The sequence below is a fragment of the Suillus plorans genome (assembly GCF_016647745.1).
Source record: "Suillus plorans strain S12 chromosome Unknown HD556scaffold_2, whole genome shotgun sequence".
NCBI classification, from domain to species: domain Eukaryota; kingdom Fungi; phylum Basidiomycota; class Agaricomycetes; order Boletales; family Suillaceae; genus Suillus; species Suillus plorans.
The window spans coordinates 438,421-449,524 of record NW_024537386.1 but is presented as its reverse complement, the minus strand read 5'-3'; the positions used below and the strand labels follow the sequence as shown (position 1 = coordinate 449,524).

Genomic DNA, 11,104 nt, shown 5'->3' with positions numbered 1-11,104 from the left:
GCGCAGGAAGGGGTTGCGAGAAACACTGATTTGCTGATCTCTAGGTAACTCTGAAGTGTCAGCGCTGTCGGACTGACGATCGGCTTCGGCAGGCAAAGCGTCTGGTAACCTGACAGTCTATCTGGAGCGTGAGGGTGCGGCTCTTACTCTCGTTAGACGATTCCAGCTGGCAAGTCTTTCCTTCATGTATGTTGGGTAGACTACAAAACTGATGGAAAACTCAGCTAAGAGATATCATAGCTCTGCAATATCGTATGTGATGGACTTTACTGTTACCGGACTGAGCCATAATTACTCCTCATAGTCCACACCAATAGTGTCATCCATGGTGACTTCACTGGGGTCAGTCCGATCTTCTCTATAGTTCCAGTTTTATTGAAGTGCGAGCTCCAGCCTAATGTACTGGTCCATGGTGATGGCACTACGTGTATTGCTGACTTCGGCCTTTCCTTGATGTATTCCGAAGTCATAAGTGCCTCTCAAGCTTCCTGGACGTCCATCCTCAAAGGAAACATGCGATGGATGGCCCCTGAGCTACTTGTACCAGAGAAGGAGGATGGATCTCCTACTCGTCCGAGCGAGCAGAGCGACGCCTTTTCCTTCGGCGGTATCATGTTGCAGGCATGTCTGGAGTATTCTCGACTTGTCAATGATATTATTAACTCTACCTTTAGGTCCTCACCAACAAAATCCCTTATCATTACCTCCCAAATGACGCCGCCATTGTCCTATGCATAGCTAGGTCGGAAATGCCCTCCCGGGCTCGTTATCCTGAGCTCCTCGAAAAATACTGGACATTTATGGAGCAATGTTGGTCTACTGATCCTCTAGACCGTCCATCGACGGAAGGAGCTGATGTGACGATCAGGAATGAATATTACTCGTTGTCCAGAGCTTACACTTGATTCAAATAGTACAGTTACTAGACAAATGAACCTAGGCACATCTGTATAGTAACGTAGGCTCTTTCTCTCGTAATATTGAAGCACAACAATGCTCTGTAGTTCCTAAAATCAGGCACTACTAGTACTACTGGCCTCTCCGCGGCTGACCTCAAGCGAAATGTTCTCCTCTGTAAGTATGGTGACCGCTTGACCGATTATGATTGATTAGTTCCGGTATAATATGATCACGCGAGTTCCTTGCCAGAAAGTGATGCATTCATTCACCGTCCGAGATGAGCTCGAGAAATACCAGGTATCTTGAAAAATCATACTCTTTTTGTCCGTCTGGAAAGTGGTGCACAACAGTTAATTGTACAACCTTCGATATAGAAGGACATTGAAACAATAAATAAGCTCTCCAATAATGCATGGGTATATAAATCCCTTCGACTATTTCTTCCCCTTCCTTTTAGTAGACCCCTTCTGCGGCGTATTTGTCGCACTAGATGAGGCTGTGTGCTCTAGGGCTGCAGGTGCAGACACAGGCTTGGGTGCAGGCTTAGCAGCCCTCTGAGGAGGCGAAGGCTTATGCAAAAAGTTGATGAAAAAAGTCGCAACACCTCCGCTCATCATGTACATGAGCCATTTCGGCACACGAACAAGAGCGCCGTAGACTATGGACAGAAATTGTGCCAGGTAGTCTAAAATGTATTCACTGAAAATGGGCGGTGAGCATTGGTAGGATACTTCAATCTGACGCGTCCTACCGTTCACCACCGGGACCATAGATGGATTTCCATGGCTCCTTGATGCCCCACCCCTCCTCCTTGAGAAATTGGTGTAGGATTTCGTCGGTCAGCCTTATCTGACCGGCTTTGTAAAAACGCAAAGTTTGCCCTCGGTCCTTCAATACAACGAGGTAAGGTGCGCTGATAAAATGTCAGGGACACGAACACAGTACAAAACCGTTAGATACTCACGACCAGACAGCCCATTTGGTAGTGATGCTCGTAACATTGAGATAGTCAATTCGTCCAAAGCGCACATGAGGGAGCTCTCCTTTCTCCAAGGTGTAATTATACGTGGCATCAAAAACCTGGTCTACGAACTTCGAGACACCTTCTGGCTGTCCCGCGGTGACAGTTCTGGTGAGGATGCATTAATTGACGGACTATCAAATACGATATACACACATTATGAGAAACCAGACTCGTTCTTTCTCCTCCTCGGGAGTCAGTGTCTCGTTCACAATCATTTCTGCATAGTTCTCATCTGTGATGAGAGGTATCCGCTCATCCCAAATTGTGGATGGAGTTCCGGTAATGTTGAGACCGATGAGAGAGGATAAAGCACCTAAAGGCCCTACGGTCACAAGATTGTCTAGGAACGACATCTTCCCTGGTCCATGTTGCGTCGCAGGGGTGGATGGGGGATGTGGGACATGTGCTGCTGCGGGAGTTTGACTTGGGACGGCTTGCCCTGGAGTCCATCCAGCCGAAAAGTATTGAGCATTGACTAGCCCTGTGAGTGATAGAAAACCGGCAACGTATGTCAAAGGCCTCATCTCTCAAAATATGTATGTTCGGGTAGAATGGAACAAAAAGACGTACTAATAACACCCCACTAGTTACATAAGGTTGACGAGCGTTTATATCATTCTCATGCTCAATTACAAGTCAATCAAGTACCTCACCATGACAAGGTCGTTCGCATGAGCTGTCACCAATTCGCTCCTTGCTCTCATGCTTATCGATCGCAGGCAAAACTCCCAGTGTCCCGAGACGTACGCACATCTCGACGTGGACGAAAATGCACACGTGTAACGTTGTGCCAAGTGTGAATGGACCTCGGACCGACTGTGGCTATTCCATTCTTTTTTAAAAGTTGCCTCTGTCAGCTAGCTGGTGCGTGTTCGTGCACAAAAACTGACTACAAAAGTAAATGGCTTGCATACCACGCGGTGCAATATGCCCGCGGGCTCTTCCAAGCCTCGTTCGGCGCCCTTGTGCCATCCTGAATTACTCCAACGAGATGAGCCACTTGAAGCTTGCTTCACGATTTCGACGAACTTATCGTAAAATTGTCTTGTGAGTATGGATTAGTCTCCCTAGACGAATCAGGATAGTCCACCTTTGGTTTATTGGGTCTCGAAGTAAACTCTTGTCTTGCTGCCGCTAGGAAATTGGACATTTCATCTCATCGCAAACTTCATTCAGATTCAGTTGCCTGGTGACCTCGTGATACACAGCTGCAGACCTGACTACTTCTCGGTGACGAGGAGTCAGAGAGCCCAGTCCCATCTCGGTATAAATACTGACGAAGAGGATATTCTGCACCTATATTCTGCAGTGATTTCTATGGGGTGAGCCCTGGTGCACTTCCGCTGTAACGGGGTGCACGGCCAACCACAGTCACAGTGGAGTCGACGAAAAACAATTATCCTGTTCACAGATTCTGTGACGACCTAGTATTCAGCATGCAGGCGAGCACTGGTCCAACCGAGTCTCCCGTAGTCAGATCTTTCAGACACTCGGGTCTTTATGGTGTAACTTTCACCTTTTGAAGAATTTGATCCAAATGACGAATCTCTCTAACATGGTGTAAGTACGGACTTTGCTAATTGGTATTAGAGTAAGAATTGCACCCGGAAGTTCCACTATAGTACTAGTAGACCTTCAGCCTAGGGCCTCGAAGGTCCCAGAAGCTGGTTATGCCGTCCTGTACATGTGGAAGCTACCTGAGGGTCGTTATGTATTATGTACAGGGTTGTGAGACTTCTCAATCGACGAGTGTTGCTGCGTAGGCACCACGTCATATCCCGAATACTCAGTTTAAATCCCCCGAATCCTCGAGTTTCAAATTCAAACAGCACTGCCCACATATTGCCATACAGCGGACTTCTTAACCAGCAACCAGCAAGTCTTAACATTAAAAATGCCAATGCGGAGATATCTGCGAGGCACGCTGACTTGTGCCACGTCGCTTCTGGCTTTCGTAAATCAACCCGTGAAGGCTGCTCCAACTGACGGTATAGCACAGACTTACCACTCGGAGATTTTGACAGTTCTAACGCAGAAAACATACAGTTCCCTCAGCAGCCTCTTTTTATGTTCCTTACCTCCCAGGCCTGCACCAGGATACAACACATCCCTTACACATATACGCTGGACACATTCTCTCAGATCCCGATGCAGATTCAGCAGCCAGCACGGACGTTCTCGCGCATCTATTCTTCGTAATGATAAAGGCTCGCAAGTTAGCCGACAAGGAACGGCTGATGTTCTGGTTTAATGTACGTGTCATATGCTACAGTGGTATGCAGCGAACTGAATGCAATAGGGCGGACCGGGATGTTCCTCATTTGACGGCCTGATGATGGAAGTTGGACCTTGGAGAATTGACGGAGAGGGCGGCCTTAGAACTGTAGATGGAGGTTGGGATGAGTACACTACCGTGGTATATGGTAAGTCTATCAAGTCTGCTGCATCGACCAAGCTCAACTGAGCCTTTTTTATACTTTCTCAGTGGATCAACCTGCTGGAACAGGTCTCTCGTATACTAGCACGAATCACTACGTGCACGGCCTACAACAGGTACGTGTTGAGACGCATGGGCACAACGCTGGCCAACTTAGTGGTTATACTATCTCAGACGACTGACCAACTCATGGAATTTCTACGGACATTCTATAAAGTGTTCCCTGAATACGAAACCGTAGATGTACGTGACTTTGTTCATCCCGGAGCTTACCTAACAGCGACTTGCAGACCTATCTGGGTGGCGAGAGCTATGCTGGACAATATGTTCCATACTTTGGTATAGCAGTTCTGAATCACTCCCTGCTGAGTGGCACTAACCCGTTTGAATAGCGGATGCTATTCTCTCATCAGAACTCAGAATGCCCTTACGCGGAGTTGCAATCGGTAATGGCTGGATAGATGGTCGTAATCAATACCCTGCATACCTAGACTACGCTGTGACGCATGGACTTGTCGACGAGAGCTCACAGGTGAGTAATTTGATCATCTCAAGAGCCCTGCTCGCACCGAGCCTGACATGATCCATAGCACTACAAAGACAGCAAAGAGGAAACTAACAGGTGCATGGCAGAGTTCAGGAGTGCTACTACAGAACCCATTCATCTAGATCAATGCGAGGGGCTGCTGTATTATATCCTCAAAAGCAAGTCGCGAACGTGAGTTGTGCTCCTGAAAATCTGTCGAATCTCGGTTTCACTATCGCAACAGTGTCGATGGACAACCAAAATGTGTGAACGTCTATGATGTCCGGTTGGAAGATGATGAGCCGTACTGCGGCATGCAGTGGCCTCCAGACTTGAAAAACATCAGTTCTTACCTTGCTGTTCGTCCCTCTCTCGGCATGCCATCTTACTGTCTAACGAAACTTTTTTCCAGCGCAAAGATGTCATTAGGGCGCTCCATGCCGAGGCCAAACCTGAGAGCTGGGTCGAATGTTCCGGACGGGTCAGCACTGAGATGCATGACTATCTATCTCCATCATCTGTCACTCTCCTTCCTTCAGTGCTAGAAAAAATACCCGTTTTATTATTTGCTGGTGATCAAGACTTTATCTGCAATTACATGGGTATCGAGAGCATGATCAAGTCTTTGACATGGAACGGAGAAAAGGGGCTAGGGGTGGGTGTTTTCTCATGTCCAGAGTCTCGCAACTGATCATCACTTCAGAAAGTACAAACCAAATCTTGGACGGTCAACGGTGTGCAAGCAGGGACCTGGGTTTCCTCACGAAACCTCACGTATGCCAAGGTACATCGTGTACCCCCCACAAGGCACTCTACTCACAACGCCACAGATCTTTAACGCATCACACATGGTGCCATACGACGTTCCTGACATTACGCATGACATGATCTTGCGATTCATGGGGATGAATTTTTCTGCCATCGTCGACGGGTCCGCAGGTATACCAAGCGCAGTCGGGGACGACATCAAACCGATATTTATGGACACCGATGATGTGCCGTTGTCATCGCCATTGCCCGGCAAGACCCCTGAGCAGACTAAGGCGCAGTGGGATGGTGATAATATTTTCTCTTGTATACGGAAACGAGTGCTCACTCAGTGTTATCGTCAGCCTATTATAATGCAGGCTCAGTCGTCCTGATCTTCCTTCTTCTGGCTATTGCCATTGGTCTTTGCATATGGTGCCGTTTGCGTCGTCGACCAGTGCGGTTGTCGAGGGATCCTCCATTGGAAGAAAATATCCCCTTAAACGGATACGACGATGACCAGGCACATCGAAAACGCAAAGGGAAGGAACGGGCTCTTGAGAATGAGAGCGGGACGGCTATCTTTGATGTTGGAGAGGATGAAGAGGGGTATACTAGTGATGATGTGCGGAAAGAGAGAATTGACTAGGTTATTTATTCTAGCATTCACTTGAGAGCCCACTTGTTGCTTGGCATGTCTGACCGAGGGTCAGAACAATCATCTCTTGAACACGGCAGACCTTGTAGCTTGACTCGTGAAGCAGACCGAACTATTTGGCATTACACATCGAGTACGTGGTTGCTGATCCATGTTACGATACCCTCTGAACTCTGTTCCTGTTATGAAGCTAAAAAGATATGATATTAATGGCAAAGAAGAAAAAAGTACCTCCTACACGGGCTTCCCGAGTCGCCATAAGCCTTGAGTTACTCGCACTTTTCATTGTTGAAATCGTACTTGTAGCCAGAAACCTCTGTTGCGACGACGGGTGTGATACACCAGTGATCCACTTAGGTATATGATATTAAACTCACCTCTCTCGTGGACATGGTTAGATTGGTCCTTCACCCAGTCTCCATCCAATCCGTTTTGCTGAGGGAACCTTGCATTTAAATCACGATTGAGATTAGACTTAAGCTCCCTGCGCTTAGCCAAAACTAATGGCTTAGTATCACTCTCACTAGAGTAACAAGCAATCCTGCCGGTTGTGCCGGCACAATTGCTTGTGAATGATTCTGCACCGAGCGCTACTGTCGGGTTACTAGTCGGTAGATAGAGGCATCAAGATAAATACATAATAGTAAACTTTCAGTGAAACAATATCAAAATGGTTTGCCAAAAACTATATCCGTCTGCCAAACTACCTCGGTACCCAAGGGACATTATGACGGCGACAATCTTCACTTCCGACGCCATTTTCATGTTTCCTGTAGAGCACCTGATAGCACGTATTAATCGCCTAGAGCAATTTCCGTACTACACACTACTGCCAGTGTCAAATTCCTGGAAAGCAATTGTAGTTATGCCAGTTCCTGCGTCAGAGTCGTCCACGAGTTCTGTGTGATATTCTCGAATACTCAGGATGAGGCGTGGTCCCAGTACAAACAACTGCACAGGCAGGACAATTACAGCGATGCCATAATAAATTTGATCTCTCGCAGAATTCGAATCCTAAAAAAATTATGAGCAGCGGTCAGATATCAATCATAGATCGCCATACCGACAGGTTTGGAGAAAGATAGCCGAGGCGGAAACAAGAAACAGTAGCAAAACTAGAATGTACTGGATTTCAGCAGAAATGATGATTATTCAAATTACAAGCTTACGCTATAAAGTGAAGCACGTGGCTTTTTATCAACGCCGTTAACAAGTCCCCGATGGTCGACGCTGTCGATCGTCCGACTCGTTCTATTTTACGAAAGTGTTGGATAGCAATCCAGACTGCAAGACACAATGTGAGGGCCTCCCATGCAATGCCGATCACCCAACTCCAAAGGGAAAGTTGGGGCTGGTCTTCCGCAACCACATGGCACTGATAGGTGCCTGATAGGATGAACTCCTCTGACATTGACCGCATGGGCTTGAGGGGCTTGATTTTTCATCCAAAAATAAAGCTTACCCCAAATGAAAGGGCGAGTTCCTACGCCGTCTATCACTGAAGAAGAAGCTGTGACAGCAAAGAAGGTTGCAATGAGAAAGATGAATATCTTTCTGGATCGCTGGTACATGGCGTGTAACCGAATGATCACGATGGCTTACATGATATTTCAGTCGAGTCAATATTATTGACTGGTCACTAGAGTTGAACAACTTACCGCCTAGCATAATGTCTGCAGCGAATAACATCCACCATTGTACGCTGATGGCGTCAGTGCCTAGAAAAACCAGTTCAAATCACTAATGAGTATTGGAGGACTGCGTGAAGCAAACTCACAACTGTTATGAGTGGTTATATTGGACCAACAAGTTGTTTGAGAATATCACTCACCCCTGCACAGGAGTGCAATTAGTTTGGTTTGGCTGGACGAGAATGGCACGCAATACTCACCATATCTGTCAATGAAAAGGTCGGGAGTTCGGCTGCATGCCTTTGGTCAAGGGAAATGTGCAGTGTATGCGAGGGAGACGTACTCAGTACATCGACCCTGAGATAGTTTATCAGCGCAATGCCAACTCGTTAGTTCTTGGAAACATACACAGAGCATAGCAGTCCAATATAGCGTAGCTATAATATCTTGAAGTTAGCAAGCTTGCCAAAGGCCTGCAGTATAGGCTTCATAGTACGTACACCGAGATATAAAAAAGTCACGAGGGACCATCGTTGCCTCTGGCCAAATTATTCTATATGCTGCTGTTCTTGTGGTTGGACTCTGCTCACCCAGATAAGTTCAATCTATAAAACCGTTCATATTGATATACCTCCTCCGGAAATGTCAGCAACCTACCTCCTGTCCGAGTGACGATACTGGACAATAGTGATAATAGAATCATCAACAGTTTCTGGATAAGTACTTCCTTGCTTACCCCAATCATATACCACTGCAGCAAAGCCTGCAACTACAAAAGCAGTCAAAAATAAAATGAAAACATCACCAAAACGCACTCTACGAACCTGCAAAATAGCTGACAGTACGAGTCAGAGCGATTTGCGGCCAGAAACTGGGATCATTTGAGACTAGGGTCATGTTCAGGAACTGGTGTCAGTGAATGGAAACTTGTTGCAAGTCGGTAGACGTATGAAAACAACCTCTGTGCTAAATATCCTAGTGCTTTCCCCAATTCGCCGAATAGCCTGAGATGCAGTGTTGACTCTAGTAATGGCATTGTTGATTTTTCATCACTGGAAAACCCTGTTATACCGCAACAATGCAATGAATTGCCTAGTAGGGAACAACTACAGTGGAAGACAAGAACTCGCACACCCGGACCCTTGTATTGCATTAACGATGATGGACAGCTTACGGTATACCTGCAACAGCCTTTTGGCCCAGCTTGTAACAGAATTGCACTCACTGCGGGCGGTTGCACTTCCTTTTGGACCCTGAGTGGACCCTCTGCAGTATGGCGCATTTTCACTCGTTGGCACATGTTTCATGTTCAGTGTAATTGACGGGTTTACGTTTGTAGCGGCATTAAGTCGACATGCGCGATGTTTGTACGTATACACGCATGTCCGTGGTTGTCAGGTCAAAATTGCACACTTGCAGGCAGTGCAGGTTGCAACGCAGCGGGAGCTTGTTTTTTCGGAGTGTGCATTTGTGAGGTGCGGTGATAGTTTGGAAGACAGATGAGACTGGCCCCAGGAACGCTTCGTCACTGTAGAGATAGTCTGCATTCAGAAAGGAATTGAAGTTCAATTGATCAAGCAAATAACACAGCCGCATGCACTTCTGGGTTCCGACTCGCTAGTAGTCCATTCGCACGGTTAACGACTAGCAACTTCGACCTCACCTCCTGAAACTCTGGATATATGCCTGAAGAACCAGTCCTGGAACATTCAGTGAGCCACTTGTCCAAGTATGACGAGGTTCCCCAGGAACTGCACCGAGCCATGCTGCGGCTCAACTTCCCGTCCTCATATGTGGTTGTCGGCGCATACCGACTCTTCACCGATAAATCACTCTATGCTCCTGCGTGGGATAAATGCCGCAACGGCGCCCGACGAGGGCTGATATGTGGTTTTGCCTGGGTGAGTCGTAATTTACCCTACGCACACATGCTCAACAGCTTCCGGCCAGATTTGCGCATCATACAGCATTCAGCGCCGCATCATCAAAGCAGCCATCACAAACCCTTCCTCCATCTTCTCCATGCGCTACATAACACGATTCGAAGAAACCGCAGGCGAACTATCTCACGAGACGTTTCTAGGGTTCAAGTTGCCCTTCAACATATCCACATGTGCACCTGCTCATCCGGTTATCATGTTTTGACACTGATCATGTACTTATCCTACCAGACGTCGCGATACTCTTGGTAGGATCGCAAGCTACCGGCATCATCAGCTTTTTTGTCGCTCGCAATATTCGCGTTGTCCGCCGACGTGTCTGGGATCAAACAGTAGCCTCGCGCGGCAAAGGGCCCGATTTCTGGCAGCCATATGTTGAAGAATGGGATTCCCCACCTGTTGTCAATGAACGCTGGGGTCGTCTGGACAAGATATTCAAGATATGGTTTTGGAGGATGCTCATACAGAAAGGTGACCATGTGTTTTATGGTATTCACAGAGCTATTCCCTGAGGCATTACATATCTAGTCATCTTACTTCCGCTTTCACTGTATCCATTTGTCGGGACATTCATCACTGCGGCTTTCAAAGGCTTGAGCACCGCGCAGGACTTGCACAAACCAGTAAGCCCTCATTCTTATATTCTCCTCGCCAATACTGACTACTGTGGCAAGTATTTCGCCACAAAGAAGATGACGGCCCATCAAGAAGCTGTATTTATCGAGGAACGTAAATGGGACTACCGAAGTATGCACAACATCTCATTACTCGCGTGTTTACTCACATCACGATCAGCGTTCGGTTTCGTCGCGGCGTTACTTGAGGGTCTACCAATCGTCGGTCTTATTTTTACAGTATCAAATCGCATTGGAGCTGCTATGTGGGCTCATGGTATGTTTGTTCACCGCTTTTTGTCCTCGTACATTCTCATGTTTTCTTCAGATTTGGAAAAGCGTCAGCATTACGTTGCAGCGCAACGTCGTACGTCGGTTGTAGGTCGTAGCGAAACTGTCCAGACGTACTAGTAGAGTTTGTTAGCTGTTGGCATGTCATTTTGTAACATAAACTAGACTTGCACCGATCTTCTTGAGATCCATTGTATTTTATTGTTGTATCCAAAATAACGGCATTATGATGACTATATAAATACAACATAGCATTGAAAAGGAATATATACATTGTTTTTCATCTCTTGTTGTCGACAACAATGCAATCCGAATCTCATCACAACACCAAGGTCT

General features: G+C 46.8%; 5 protein-coding genes across 5 annotated transcripts; 3 read left to right on the top strand and 2 right to left on the bottom strand.

The window, feature by feature from the left end:
* Window positions 1-396: 396 nt before the first annotated feature.
* Window positions 397-905, top strand: HD556DRAFT_1225532 (kinase-like domain-containing protein; the record flags this gene model as incomplete). Its single annotated transcript, XM_041297020.1, has 2 exons — window positions 397-645; window positions 675-905. Coding segments are annotated over 2 exons (480 nt in total), but the record flags the coding sequence as incomplete, so codon positions are not given.
* A 429-nt stretch (window positions 906-1,334) lies between these two features.
* Window positions 1,335-2,448, bottom strand: HD556DRAFT_1224258 (uncharacterized protein; the record flags this gene model as incomplete). The annotated part of the gene is made up of 4 exons (XM_041296944.1): window positions 1,335-1,599; window positions 1,652-1,813; window positions 1,865-2,029; window positions 2,078-2,448. 4 exons carry the CDS (start codon window positions 2,446-2,448, stop codon window positions 1,335-1,337), a joined length of 963 nt encoding a protein of 320 aa, XP_041166895.1.
* A 1,370-nt stretch (window positions 2,449-3,818) lies between these two features.
* Window positions 3,819-6,283, top strand: HD556DRAFT_1468584 (alpha beta-hydrolase; the record flags this gene model as incomplete). Its single annotated transcript, XM_041308409.1, has 13 exons — window positions 3,819-3,912; window positions 3,971-4,176; window positions 4,224-4,347; window positions 4,410-4,477; window positions 4,536-4,604; window positions 4,652-4,700; window positions 4,754-4,893; window positions 4,952-5,079; window positions 5,132-5,246; window positions 5,300-5,542; window positions 5,591-5,671; window positions 5,718-5,943; window positions 6,000-6,283. 13 exons carry the CDS (start codon window positions 3,819-3,821, stop codon window positions 6,281-6,283), a joined length of 1,827 nt encoding a protein of 608 aa, XP_041166894.1.
* Window positions 6,284-7,111: 828 nt separating this feature from the next.
* On the bottom strand, window positions 7,112-8,820 carry HD556DRAFT_1436385 (uncharacterized protein; the record flags this gene model as incomplete). The annotated part of the gene is made up of 12 exons (XM_041305569.1): window positions 7,112-7,306; window positions 7,356-7,407; window positions 7,462-7,696; window positions 7,755-7,889; window positions 7,951-8,010; window positions 8,267-8,280; window positions 8,332-8,360; window positions 8,424-8,462; window positions 8,514-8,528; window positions 8,581-8,600; window positions 8,660-8,692; window positions 8,748-8,820. The coding sequence occupies 12 exons, from the start codon at window positions 8,818-8,820 to the stop codon at window positions 7,112-7,114; spliced, it is 900 nt and encodes a 299-aa protein (XP_041166893.1).
* Window positions 8,821-9,511: 691 nt separating this feature from the next.
* On the top strand, window positions 9,512-11,019 carry HD556DRAFT_310154 (uncharacterized protein). The gene is made up of 7 exons (XM_041310228.1): window positions 9,512-9,824; window positions 9,874-10,036; window positions 10,095-10,334; window positions 10,392-10,486; window positions 10,538-10,610; window positions 10,659-10,754; window positions 10,806-11,019. The coding sequence occupies exons 1-7, from the start codon at window positions 9,606-9,608 to the stop codon at window positions 10,886-10,888; spliced, it is 969 nt and encodes a 322-aa protein (XP_041166892.1). The 5' UTR covers window positions 9,512-9,605; the 3' UTR covers window positions 10,889-11,019.
* The last annotated feature ends 85 nt before the right edge of the window (window positions 11,020-11,104 follow it).

Bases quoted from the DNA above. Each gene is read 5' to 3' on its own strand.
- HD556DRAFT_310154 (XM_041310228.1), top strand. From the start codon at position 9,606: ATGCCTGAAGAACCAGTCCTGGAACATTCAGTGAGCCACTTGTCCAAG. The intron at 10,037-10,094 runs GTGCACCTGCTC...TTATCCTACCAG, and splicing joins GCCCTTCAACATATCCACAT to ACGTCGCGATACTCTTGGTA. The intron at 10,611-10,658 runs GTATGCACAACA...CATCACGATCAG, and splicing joins ACGTAAATGGGACTACCGAA to CGTTCGGTTTCGTCGCGGCG.